This window comes from Sinohyriopsis cumingii, chromosome 14, assembly GCF_028554795.1.
Source record: "Sinohyriopsis cumingii isolate HCF-2022 chromosome 14, ASM2855479v2, whole genome shotgun sequence".
In the NCBI taxonomy this organism is placed as follows: domain Eukaryota; kingdom Metazoa; phylum Mollusca; class Bivalvia; order Unionida; family Unionidae; genus Sinohyriopsis; species Sinohyriopsis cumingii.
In genome coordinates this window covers 97,939,142-97,950,552 of record NC_142974.1, presented here as the reverse complement: position 1 = coordinate 97,950,552, position 11,411 = coordinate 97,939,142, and the positions used below count along the sequence as shown (strand labels likewise).

Genomic DNA, 11,411 nt, shown 5'->3' with positions numbered 1-11,411 from the left:
AGTCATACATTTTGAACTTCCAATTGTTCGAAGCCAGATGTAGCTGTGGTTTAAATTTGAATCATTGGTATGTTTCGAAATGGTTGGCTGCTGAATCCAACTTTGTTGGCTAGACAAAGAAAAAATATATAGTTTGGATGATGAGATCTTTCTCAGAGAGCTTGCAAAATACAAATTTTGCAAGAAGGATATTGATTTGTGTGCAGTGGGAGAGAATGCTCTACTGTCACATGCAGCTGGAAAAAAAACCCACCAAGCTCTTGTAATGGCGCTGTCATTAGCGGCTAATACAGCAAAACAAGAAGCCATCAGCATGAAATCATTTGGACAGAGATTCATGTTTTAATTTGGAAACTGTATATAGTCTTTTTATGAAATTAGTTTGATCCAGCTCTATTTCTGGATCAAGTAGAAATAGGAGAGACAATACAGCTGAGAGGAATATTAATATATCTAATATGAAATAGTTTAAAATATCCATTCTGTTTTTAAATAAGCAATAATATAAAAAAAAACATCTTTGTTACATTATTTTTATTTTATGAGGGTGGGTGGAGGAAAAAGGCAAGTACTGAAAAAGACATTGATACAATGACAGCTGCTGCTGATGACTATGCTTTGAAAGGAAAATTTCTTTTATCAGGACATCAGATAGTTGGAGGAAAAGTGTCAAGGACAAAATAGCTGAATTTGGAACTCGTGAAAAACAGCTTGATAACAAGCTTATAAGAACTGAAAAATTCACTCTTAAATATTTTGGGCTTGTAAATAGTATAGAATAGACAGAGTAAAATGAAGATGTAGGATGTTTAGTATTAATGGGAAGGGTATCAATGATCATACTCGTGACTTCATGTTTTGAGGTTTAAAAAACATTGCTATAAATGTTCCTCATATGAAGTAATACATATTAACTCGTGTTTACGTACAGCTTCATTTATATTCATTTATTAAAATTAATGTAATTTTGAACCTTGAAAAACCTTGGGGAAAAAACATGAAATTTCTGAAAGAAATATGCTACTAACCCTGATTGACCATTATCTGTCAATATTATTTTCAACATCTCAAAACCTCTAAACCACTTTTTACCAAATTTGTCAGGAAGGCTCTTGGCATGTATGATTTTAGTTTTGTACGGATGATGCCACTCCACCATCAGATATGGCTGCCATTCCTCAAAATATCTTCTTCAAAAACCGATGAGCACAATTTGATCAAAAATAACAGAAAAAATTTAGTGTAAAGGCCTTTAAAGTTGATATAAATTATGTCTATTTGCTATTAAATAGAGCATTATTTCCACAAATAGAAAAAACCTGAAACATTTAAATTTTCACAAATAATTCTCATCCTTTGCTTAATATGGCCATTGTTACTCAAATAAGTGAAAACTTTTTAAATGACTTCTCAAAAACTGATAAAGAAAAGTTGATGAAATTTTAACAAAAAGAAACAACCCTGGCATAAAATTATCAGGTTTGCACTATGGATTCTGATTTGTCATACATTAAGGCTGCCATTGCCAAAAAGAAGAACCTTTAAATGTCAGAATGCATCTTACTGACTCTGATTTGTTGATGAGCTTTACTTGGTTTGAGATGCCAAACAAATAGGTGATCAGAGGCACACTTGTGCTTCTTGTTGCATGCACATCAAGACTCTTGCGTTGTGTATGATAATATTTAGTCTCCTAGCATATGATGAGAGAACTTGATGAATGTCAGTTGTCTATTTTAAGAATTTATCAGTTTTTGCATTAAAGTTATACTACAACACTGCAGATTAAAACTAAGAAAGGTCCATTAATTTTGTAAAGTATTGTAACTACTTTGTTCTGATGTCATTTGATTTACAGAGAGATTACAAAATTTGTATGATATCAATTTTGATCTTGCAACTCATTTGTATGCATTTTCCATAATTGTAAGCACTTTCCAATATTGTACGCATTTTCCGTCATTATTAGCATTGTAAACTTTTCTGGCGGGCAAGAGGAGCCACATCAACTGAAAATTTCAAATCAAACATAGACCCTTCACTATTACTCAAACTGTAACCTACTTCCTAGAGGACACAAGATATTACTGTTTAGTTTTACAAATTATCATATATTTATGTCATATAAAGCATAACTGGAGATAGCATTTCATGTTTTTCTGGAATCTCGAATATTTTCATTGCATGGTTTCTTTCTTTGAGAAGTTTCAGGCTTATGCTATCAGTCAGTGTTCATGCATGATAGTGGCAGACTAAATTCTAATTCGTTGTCCATAATGTTATGCTATTTGTATGCCCACTGCAAATATTGTAGAGTTTATAGTGTTGCCTATATCTGTAGGTCTAACTGCTTGATTAAGTTTTCCATTTATGTCAGTTTTTAGGGATCGTGTGGCAGCATTTATTTTCCAAAACTTTTGCACTCTTAACTGAAATACATAAAGAGTGATAGATGTTGATTGTGTAAACTTGATATCTGCCTAAATTAAGCATTTTCATTGCAACTTGTACAAATTTGGCATGGTTCCTAACAGAGAAAATAAATCACATCCATATAACGTCTGATTCTGTTACAATTTTAACAGATGCTCAAGTGTACTTGTTTATGAATATTGCTACAGCGCTATTAGTACAAGCTAAATTATGAACTTTTTTTTTTTTCTACTGGTCATGGAGTGAAAGAGCTTATAGGATGACCTTTGATCATTGTCCATAAATGCTGTTCCCCTGACACTTCTTACAGGACTGCATTGAAACTTTACACACACACATTCATCACAAGGTTTTGTTGGTTATGAATGAAAATTGTGCCACTCAGACACACTATATAGCTGTCACAGTTTTTATGTTAAAATTGTTGTTATCACTACTTTCCTTGAATTGATGGTCATGTTGACATTGGGTTTTCATTAAAAGACTAATGATGTATGGTTGGTCCTAAATAATAAAAAAATACATAAATGACATCCAGTACTGACACAATGCCAGCAGATCTAGTTATTGCCACTGCTGCCATCTTGAAAATCTTGTTATCACTGCTCCTAAATATATGGTCTTATTCACCTGTTAACTTCTTATGATGTCTAATTGGTCTGAAATGAACACCATCCTGATTTGAAGTCCAGTATGCCGTCTTGAAAATATTGTTATTACTACTACTCGTAAAGGAATTATGGATATCTGTATCATATATTTAATTTATAATATAGTTTTATTTAAGTCATTTGGGTTTATGACATTTATATCTTGATTCTTTAATTCACTAGTACTGTAGTAAATTACATATGCAGTACATTGTAGGAATCTAATTCATAAACCAAGGTTGATTGCTCGAGTCAAGAAACAATTATATGGGTCAAAAAATGTCACACATTAATTTGAATGGAGGTCACCATGTGGGTATATCTGAGACGAGTTGAATGATTTTCTATCTGTGATATCAGGTTGAAAGTCACTGGTCATAACAAAAAAATTGTATCTTGCACTTACGGGTATATTGTGAAGGTGTTAACTCTAACATGTAATAAAAAAAATTCTCACCAAATTTGGTATGTTTCACTAAAATAGAAGAAGCTGCCTTGTCTTGGATTTCTGGACATTATTTTCATCCAGTAGAGCATTGGTTACACAGACATACACAATGTACACTTGGTATATTATGTAGTATCTTGTCGTACAAGAATCCTTTCAACTCCAGTCATGCAAGATACTTTACCACTGTCACAATAATATTGGGAACAGTCAATAACTGTCTTGTCATACAAGAATCCTTTCACCTCCAGTCCTGCAAGATACATTACCAGTGTACAGAAGTGTTGGGAACAGTCAGTAACTGTCTTGTCATACAAGAATCCTTTCAACTCCAGTCATGCAAGATACATTACCAGTGTCACAATATTATTGGGGGTGGTCATTAACAATCTTGTTTACACTAAACTCTTTCTCTCTGCAATGCAGCCAAGGACAGTAAGTATTCTTCATTTCAGATAATTAATTTCAGGTTAGTTTATATATCAAGTGTTTTTGTTGGGAACCATGGTGGTTTAGTGATTTGTGTGCTGGACTCCCAACCAGATGGATGTGGGTTTGAATTGTACCATCAGATCTTCCAGGATCAGCTACCATGTTGTGTCCTTGGGCAAGGCACTGTACACTGATTGCCTTGGCACTGAAGAACATAAACATGTAGCTGTTGCATAAAACACTAAACCAAACCAAACCAAACATTTTTTATTTTAATAGTTTGTTATGGTATGTGTGGCAAAGGCAATTATGAGGATGAATGGTTATATTTTTCACCAATCTTGTAATTTGTTACTTTTCACTAGTCTTGGAATCTGTTACACTAGTTACATTTTTCACGTCTTTTAATTTATTATTTAGCATGGTTTATTTGCATGTTTCTTTTAGTTAGCTATTCATTTCAGGAAATATAGTTTTATGCATAGTGTTGCTGTGATCACTAAAGAATATTATACCACCCGATATTTTAGCTCTAAATTTCAGGCAATGCACTTTTTTTGCTTTTTGCCCTGCGCTTATCGCTTGCTGCCTTGAGCCCCACACATCCTAGGGCAAGGCCTGCCAAGTAGTCTAATGTGCTCACCATTATTGATCACTGTCATCTCACCTGTCTGCATGGGTTCGAGTCTCTGGCTTGGCAAATGTGGGTATGTGAGAAAGCTTGCCAGTGGCTTCTCGTGGGTCAGTGGTTCTTTACCGTGTTTTTTCAAGCTCTTTCTTCCACCTTTGATACTGACTGCCATGTATAGCCTATCCTGTACAGAAAAATGGCTTTGAACCCTACAACAACAATGACATATTCTTAAGGTCTAGTTCACTCTCAAATGGAATTGGTGTGCATGCATCTCGCTTGGTTGTTTGTCTTGTGTATTTCCAGTATACACAATGGATGCATTACCACAAATGCTTTTTAGGCTCTACTGGTCATAGACCAGAAGAGCTTATGTCATGGTCTGTTGTCCATCATCCATCCATCGTCTGGCATCCATCCATCCATTAGCTGTTTCTTAATTCTTCACCTCCTAAACTACTTGGAGAACTGACATAAAATTTTACATCCTCATTTATCCTAGTTAGTCCTAAATGAACATGGTTTTACTTTGAGATCCCATATTGCCACCACATTGACCATGTTGAGAATCTTGTTATCACTACTCCCTCTGAATGGATTGTCATGTCAACATGGGATGCTTGCTCAAAGAGTTCTTTTGATATCATACTGGTCTTAATGAGAAAGGGTGGAATTTAATTTGGTCATGACAGCAACAATCATGAAAACCTTGTTCTCACTACTCCTGAATGGCAAGTCATATTAACATGGGTTTTCCACCAGTTTACTTCTTATGATGTGTAGTTGGTCCTAAATAAAACTATTGCTGCTAATGAAATGTAATATTTCCATTGAATTTTTAAATGAAAATCTTGTTGCTTCTGAATCAAGAGTGATATTGACATGATGTTCAACATTTGGTTTTACTGAACAACTTCCTGTGAGGTCCAGTTGGTCCTAATAGTGCCATTCATACATTGAGAATGCCTGCAACAGTGGCCATCTTGAAAATTTTTTATCACTAATTCTCCTGAATGAATGGTTATCTCAAAATGGCATTTTCACTGAAAGATTTCTTATGGACCAAAAAGAAAATAGTGTCCATCTTACTTTTTAATATGACTGCCACAATGGCCATCTTGAAAATCCTATTATTTCTACTTCTCCTAGATTGTCCTATCTGGTTCATACAACATAAAAATGGTGCCAGTTTGATTTTGATCTGGCCACCATGGTATCCATCTTGAGAATCTTGTTATTATTGCCCCACCAACACAGAAATTTATGTCCATTAAGTTAATATTCAGTCTGCCCACCACGACAGCTACTTTGAATTTTGATGCAGTTGGCTTGAATTCCTGGACATTCTTTTCCACCAGTAGAGTGCTTTTGAGGGACACTTGTACTTGAGTTGATTGGGTCCTAATATGTTTTTTAAAAAGTCAAGAAGATAGGTCATGATGGATGATCTATATGGCATAGTCATTATAAAAAATATGTGTAACAAATATTAAAACTAATTGGTTGCAGATTATATATATATATATATATATATATATATATATATATATATATATACATACATACATACATACATACATTGTATGCTTTTTAACATTGTTCTTGTGAGCCAAGAACATATTTTACCTTCCCTTGATATATTAATAATTAATCCATTTATACAGTAGATAAAGATTGATTGCACCTGTGTTTGAATATAAATTAAGTTTTAAGTTTAATTTATTTTGAACCAAAAACAAAAAAATTATCAAAACTTCAAGTACCATGTTGTAAGTGATGATGGTGTAAGAAAACAAATGCAACTCCATGTAAAAGATTTTAAATTTGTTGACTTGATGATTGAGTTTATTTCCTTTCATTGCCTATTTTGAGGTGGTATTTTTTGGCCAGGGTAATTAAATTGCATTAATATTTAATAGCTACAACTTAAAAAAACAGTAAAGGTGATTTAAACTTAATTTAGAGTGCACTTGTACTGCTGTATACCATGCATCGCATGACCATACCTGCATCATAATAGTAATCAGATGGAGAAAGTTTGAATTTTCCTTATAATAGAATGTCTGCATTTAAACAATGGCAATGTTTTTATAACTGTGAGTCGTCCAAGAAATTTAAATCATTTCCTGCATATGGGTATATTTAGGTTGCTGACTGCATGTCAGAACTTATCCAGATTGATGCCATTGAATTTAAGGAGCTGCTTCTTAAAATCAACTCTGAAATGGCAGAATGCATATTTGTGTCACTTTGAATTAATTCCAACCACAGAAATTCTTGTTTCTAGCCATTATTGAATTTTGTGTGATAATATTTTGGTTGTTTAGAGTTTGGGATTTGAGCAATGATGGAGATAAGCAAGCTTGGATATCTCACAGACTTTAAATACTGAAACCAGACTGACATCTTTAATCCTTGCTGAATTACTTTAGATCACACATAATCTAATTCATCTCAGGAAACTTTAAACATCAAGCCAAACTGGCCATGCTGAAAGATTCAGAATAATGTTAATTATTTTGAGCTCTGTAGTATTCCAACCATAATTTATTAATGTCTTTAGCCCTTTCCAAATTACTGTAGCATTCCAACCATAATCGATTAATGTCTTTAGCCCTTTCCAAATTACTGTTGATCATACATAGTCCTGTGATTATTTTTAGGTTTTTGTCTGTCAAGTTAGCCGTTAAAGCGTGATCCAGTTTACTGTCACATGATTACTGGTGTTTTTCTTAAATATACTACATTGGAAGCAAGATGTGAAGGAAAAAACTATTTGGAATTTTGTAAAACAAATAGTTTTGATTACACAGGAGATTTCAGCAAGTGATGGGACAGGAGGCACACCTCAGTTTGGGAGGAAAACCCTCATGTCTGGGAGGTTCACATGTATGGTGCTACTCTGACATGCTATGTGCTCTAGTGGCTGATGTCTTGAAAATCTTATTGCTGCAAATTCTAAATGGAAGAAGTCATAACTACAAAGGGTTTTCATGATGTTACCAGATCCAAACGACACTGAAACCCATCTGACATCTAAGAAGGCCATCTTTGGTGCCATCTTGCAAACCTTGTTATTGCTGCTCCTCCTGAATAGGTGTATGATGTCTAGTTGGTCTTAAATGAAAAAGGTACTGATCTCACATCCAATATGGCCACCACAGCAGATTCTTTTGGAAAGAATCTTGCTATTGCTTAAGAATATCATTGATGGTTTCTGCGGTCTTATTTGACTTCATGGAAATTCTTTTTGGTCTGACAGTTCAGTGTACTGAAGTTTGTTGAGGGTTTGCTCTAAGGTTTGATAGGGGCCTATTGATTTTTGGTCAGAATGTTCAAATTCAGGGTCATTGTGTGTCCAAGAACAAAATGGTTTTGCAGGATGATTTTTGTTCCATGATAAGTTCCTTCACCACACTTTATGGATGGCTTGCACTTATAGTGACAATGTAACCAAAAGAATCTGGATCTAAAGCTTAGATGTCATGGTCACCATATGACTAATTAAAAAATAATAGTTTTTGCACATTATCTTTAGTTCAAGACTGCATATCTTGACCAAAGGTCAGGGTCATCAAGACATCAACTTTCTATAGTCATGCATATCCTGTTAGTACCCACGTAAAGGACTATTGCACAAGTGGCAGATATACAAGTTGCCATTCACAGGGATGGATCTTCTTTGTATAATCATAAGTCCTGACCGCTGGACTGGATAGCTATTGTATTTAGACTGTAGAATGTGATACAAGATATTTTACTTGTTAGCAAAATCAGAAAGTTTAATCACAGTTATACTGATAATGTCATGTGATAAATATTTATCATTTTAGAGCATCTGAGCAAGCTTTTGTGAAGGACAGGGACAAGACAGAACCAGGAGAGGAGTGGGAGAAAATTTGCCGATTGTGTGAATTCAATCCCAAAAATTCGAAGAACACAAAGGACGTATCTCGATTGCGATCAATACTTTTGCAGTTGAAACAGACACCGCTCGTTCGATAAAGTTGCTTATGAAGAGGAATATTAAATTTGATATATATAGATGCATCCAAAAAGTTGTAATTAATATTGATGTTGTCACAGGATGCCTAGGAAATAATGAAGTACTTGATGTAGAATAAAAGTTACTTATGGGAAAATAGGTGAAATGATATGGTAATTTGATCTGGACAAGTTTTGAAATATTACATAAATATGGTTCCCAATAAACTGGAGAAGCCAAAGTGCAAAGCATTTTCAAGAAAGCTTTCATTGAAAGTTGATTGGCATGTTGACCATTTTCCAGGTTCTGTATCTTTTTTTAATATCTTGCATGGAGTTTTATGAAACATTTTCCATTCATTGTTCTGATTTGATTATTTTCTAGTTGTATGCCATGCTGTAAATTTTCTTCTCAGTAAATCTCCTACACGTTTGCAGATAGGATTATATTTACGAAGGCAAATAAAGGAATAAATAGGATGTTATGTTGTTGTGGTCTTTTCATTTTACGGTAAAAAATTAATTTATGGTTGCAAAAAAAATATTTGTAAAATCCATCAGTAATTTTTGCAAGGCTTAATTAAGTGTGAACCAGTCAACTCACCTGTCCAGATAATGCAGATTTTCTTGTACCTGAATTTAAATTTGGCTTTGGTCACAGTCATGCAGGTGTAACATAAAAAACAATTAAAAAAAGACATTTTTTGTTCACTGATTTTTGGACTGATATATTTCTTCATATGTTAATGAAGTTTATTATGGTAAGAAATAGTAAATATTATTTGTTTCAATTTAATTTTTATTTTATACCAAGAAATATACAGATACAGATTGTTTCATTTCTTTGAAATTCTCAGAAAACCAGCCATATGTACTATAAACCTACATCAGGTTTAAAAGAAGCCATGAATTTGTTTAGTTTTATAGATAATGTGCAGTTTTTTTAACAATAAATAAATTATCATATACCACTGTCATTAGAATTAAGACATTTAAACCAGTCATGCATTTCAGTTCTGGTACTGCAGCTGCTATCATACACAACTTGGATCACAATGCCTTGGTTATAAAATCAGATATAAACACAGCTTTATCATCTTAGGTCAATATTTTTTAGTTGGTTTAAATTCATTTATCAGTTTCAAAGATAAATATATGCATAAGGGGATTTTTCTTAAACTGTTGCACTTTGAAATATTTGTCATATTTTAAGTTGTTTTAGAATAAATTATGAGCTCACTGTTCCATAAGCAATCTGTAGTAAACATCTCACATTCACAGCTTCTTGGTTTATTGAAAATTTGTCTTTTTTCCAATAGTTTCAATTGTGAAAGAACTTAATGACAAGTACATAAAGAAATGTTGATTTTACATGCACAACAGTATTTGTCTTTGTAAGTGCTTGATTATCCAACAGAAGAGCAGAGGACAACCAGTTTAATGTCTTTTATACTCGAGTTCATTTTCACGAATCATAGATTAGCGAAACAAGAGTATCTTTGCATCCAACCTTGTTATGTAATAAACAGGTTTTTGAAAAATGGTGTTCCACTTTATTTGTTTCACTTCAGTCTAAATGTTATTTTTGGGGGTTTGATGAAGTATTATCAACACCAGTACCTTTTGGATTTATGTGAATGTCCATCAAACAGTGTTCAGGGAGTTAATAAAGATTTTTTGAGTTTATTATGCAAATAATGAGGTTGATATATTAGGTTAATGACTATTTCTTTACAAGCTTGGATGGGATAAAAGTGTCATCAGTGCTTTTTGTTTTTAAGAATAACAATAATGAGAGTCAATGGAATGGCAAAATTGGACATGAATCAGATATCAGTTGCATGGTTAGAAGGATGAAAGAAATATCAGCCATAGGAATGGCAAAATTGGATGCAATTCAAATATCAGTCTTATATTTCAAAGGATGGAAGAAACATCAATCAGGAATGGCAAAATTGGATGTAAATCAAATATCAGTTGCTTGGTTAGAAGGATGGAAAAAACATCAACCATAGGAATGGCAAAAATTGGACATAAATGTCAGTTGCATGGTTAGAAGGATGGAAGAAACATCAATCTTAGGAATGGCAAAATTGGACACAAATAAAATATCAGTCACATGGTTAGAAGGATGGAAGAAACATCAATCATAGGAATGGCAAAATTGGACACAAATCAAATATCAGTCACATGGTTAGAAGGATGGAAGAAACATCAACCATAGGAATGGCAAAATAGGACATGAATCAAATATCAGTTGCATGGTTAGAATGATGGAAGAAACATCAATCATAGGAAGTGAAAATTGGAGATAAATCGGATATCAGTCTTATGTTTCAAAGGATGAAAAATTGCTGAAAATAAATGTACTAGTTTTAGATGGTCATTCTGTTGACTAGGTGATAACACCTAAAGATATCAAATATAAAGTATTCTAGCAATGTTTTTATTAAAGGAATAAATTAGATCAGTACAACTATTCAGGGGTACAGTGTGACTGATGCATCTTTCAGCCGAGGTCTCTAAATGGTAAAAAGAAAAAGTACATTGAATTGAAAGAATAGTTACCTGCTTGCACATTACATAAGAATAATGACTTCCCAAGAGAAGGGTCTGTGAAAGTCACATGGATGACCAGTATCAGGCGGTTATTGCTGACTCACAAGAATATAAAAATACACAAATGGATATATATTTTGACGATGTTTATTTACAGAAAATTTGCTGTGCTGAAAACAGAAAATGGAGATGACAAATGGTGCTTTTGAGGAATCTTTAAAGAGCAAAACTTGATCAAATTTAGTAATGTTTACAACATGAATGTTAAGGACAT

The 11,411-nt window shown here is 33.5% G+C and overlaps 1 protein-coding gene across 4 annotated transcripts in view; it reads left to right on the top strand.

The window, feature by feature from the left end:
- The window catches only part of LOC149784457 (clathrin light chain B-like), a 29,248-nt gene extending 19,129 nt beyond the window's left edge, over window positions 1-10,119 (top strand). For all 4 annotated transcript variants that reach the window (XM_089932539.1, XM_089932538.1, XM_089932537.1 and 1 more), the window contains one exon: window positions 8,428-10,119. In XM_089932539.1, coding sequence (XP_089788665.1) covers window positions 8,428-8,599 — 172 coding nt within the window. In that variant the 3' untranslated portion in view covers window positions 8,600-10,119. The remainder of the gene's footprint in view (window positions 1-8,427) is intronic.
- Window positions 10,120-11,411: the final 1,292 nt, after the last annotated feature.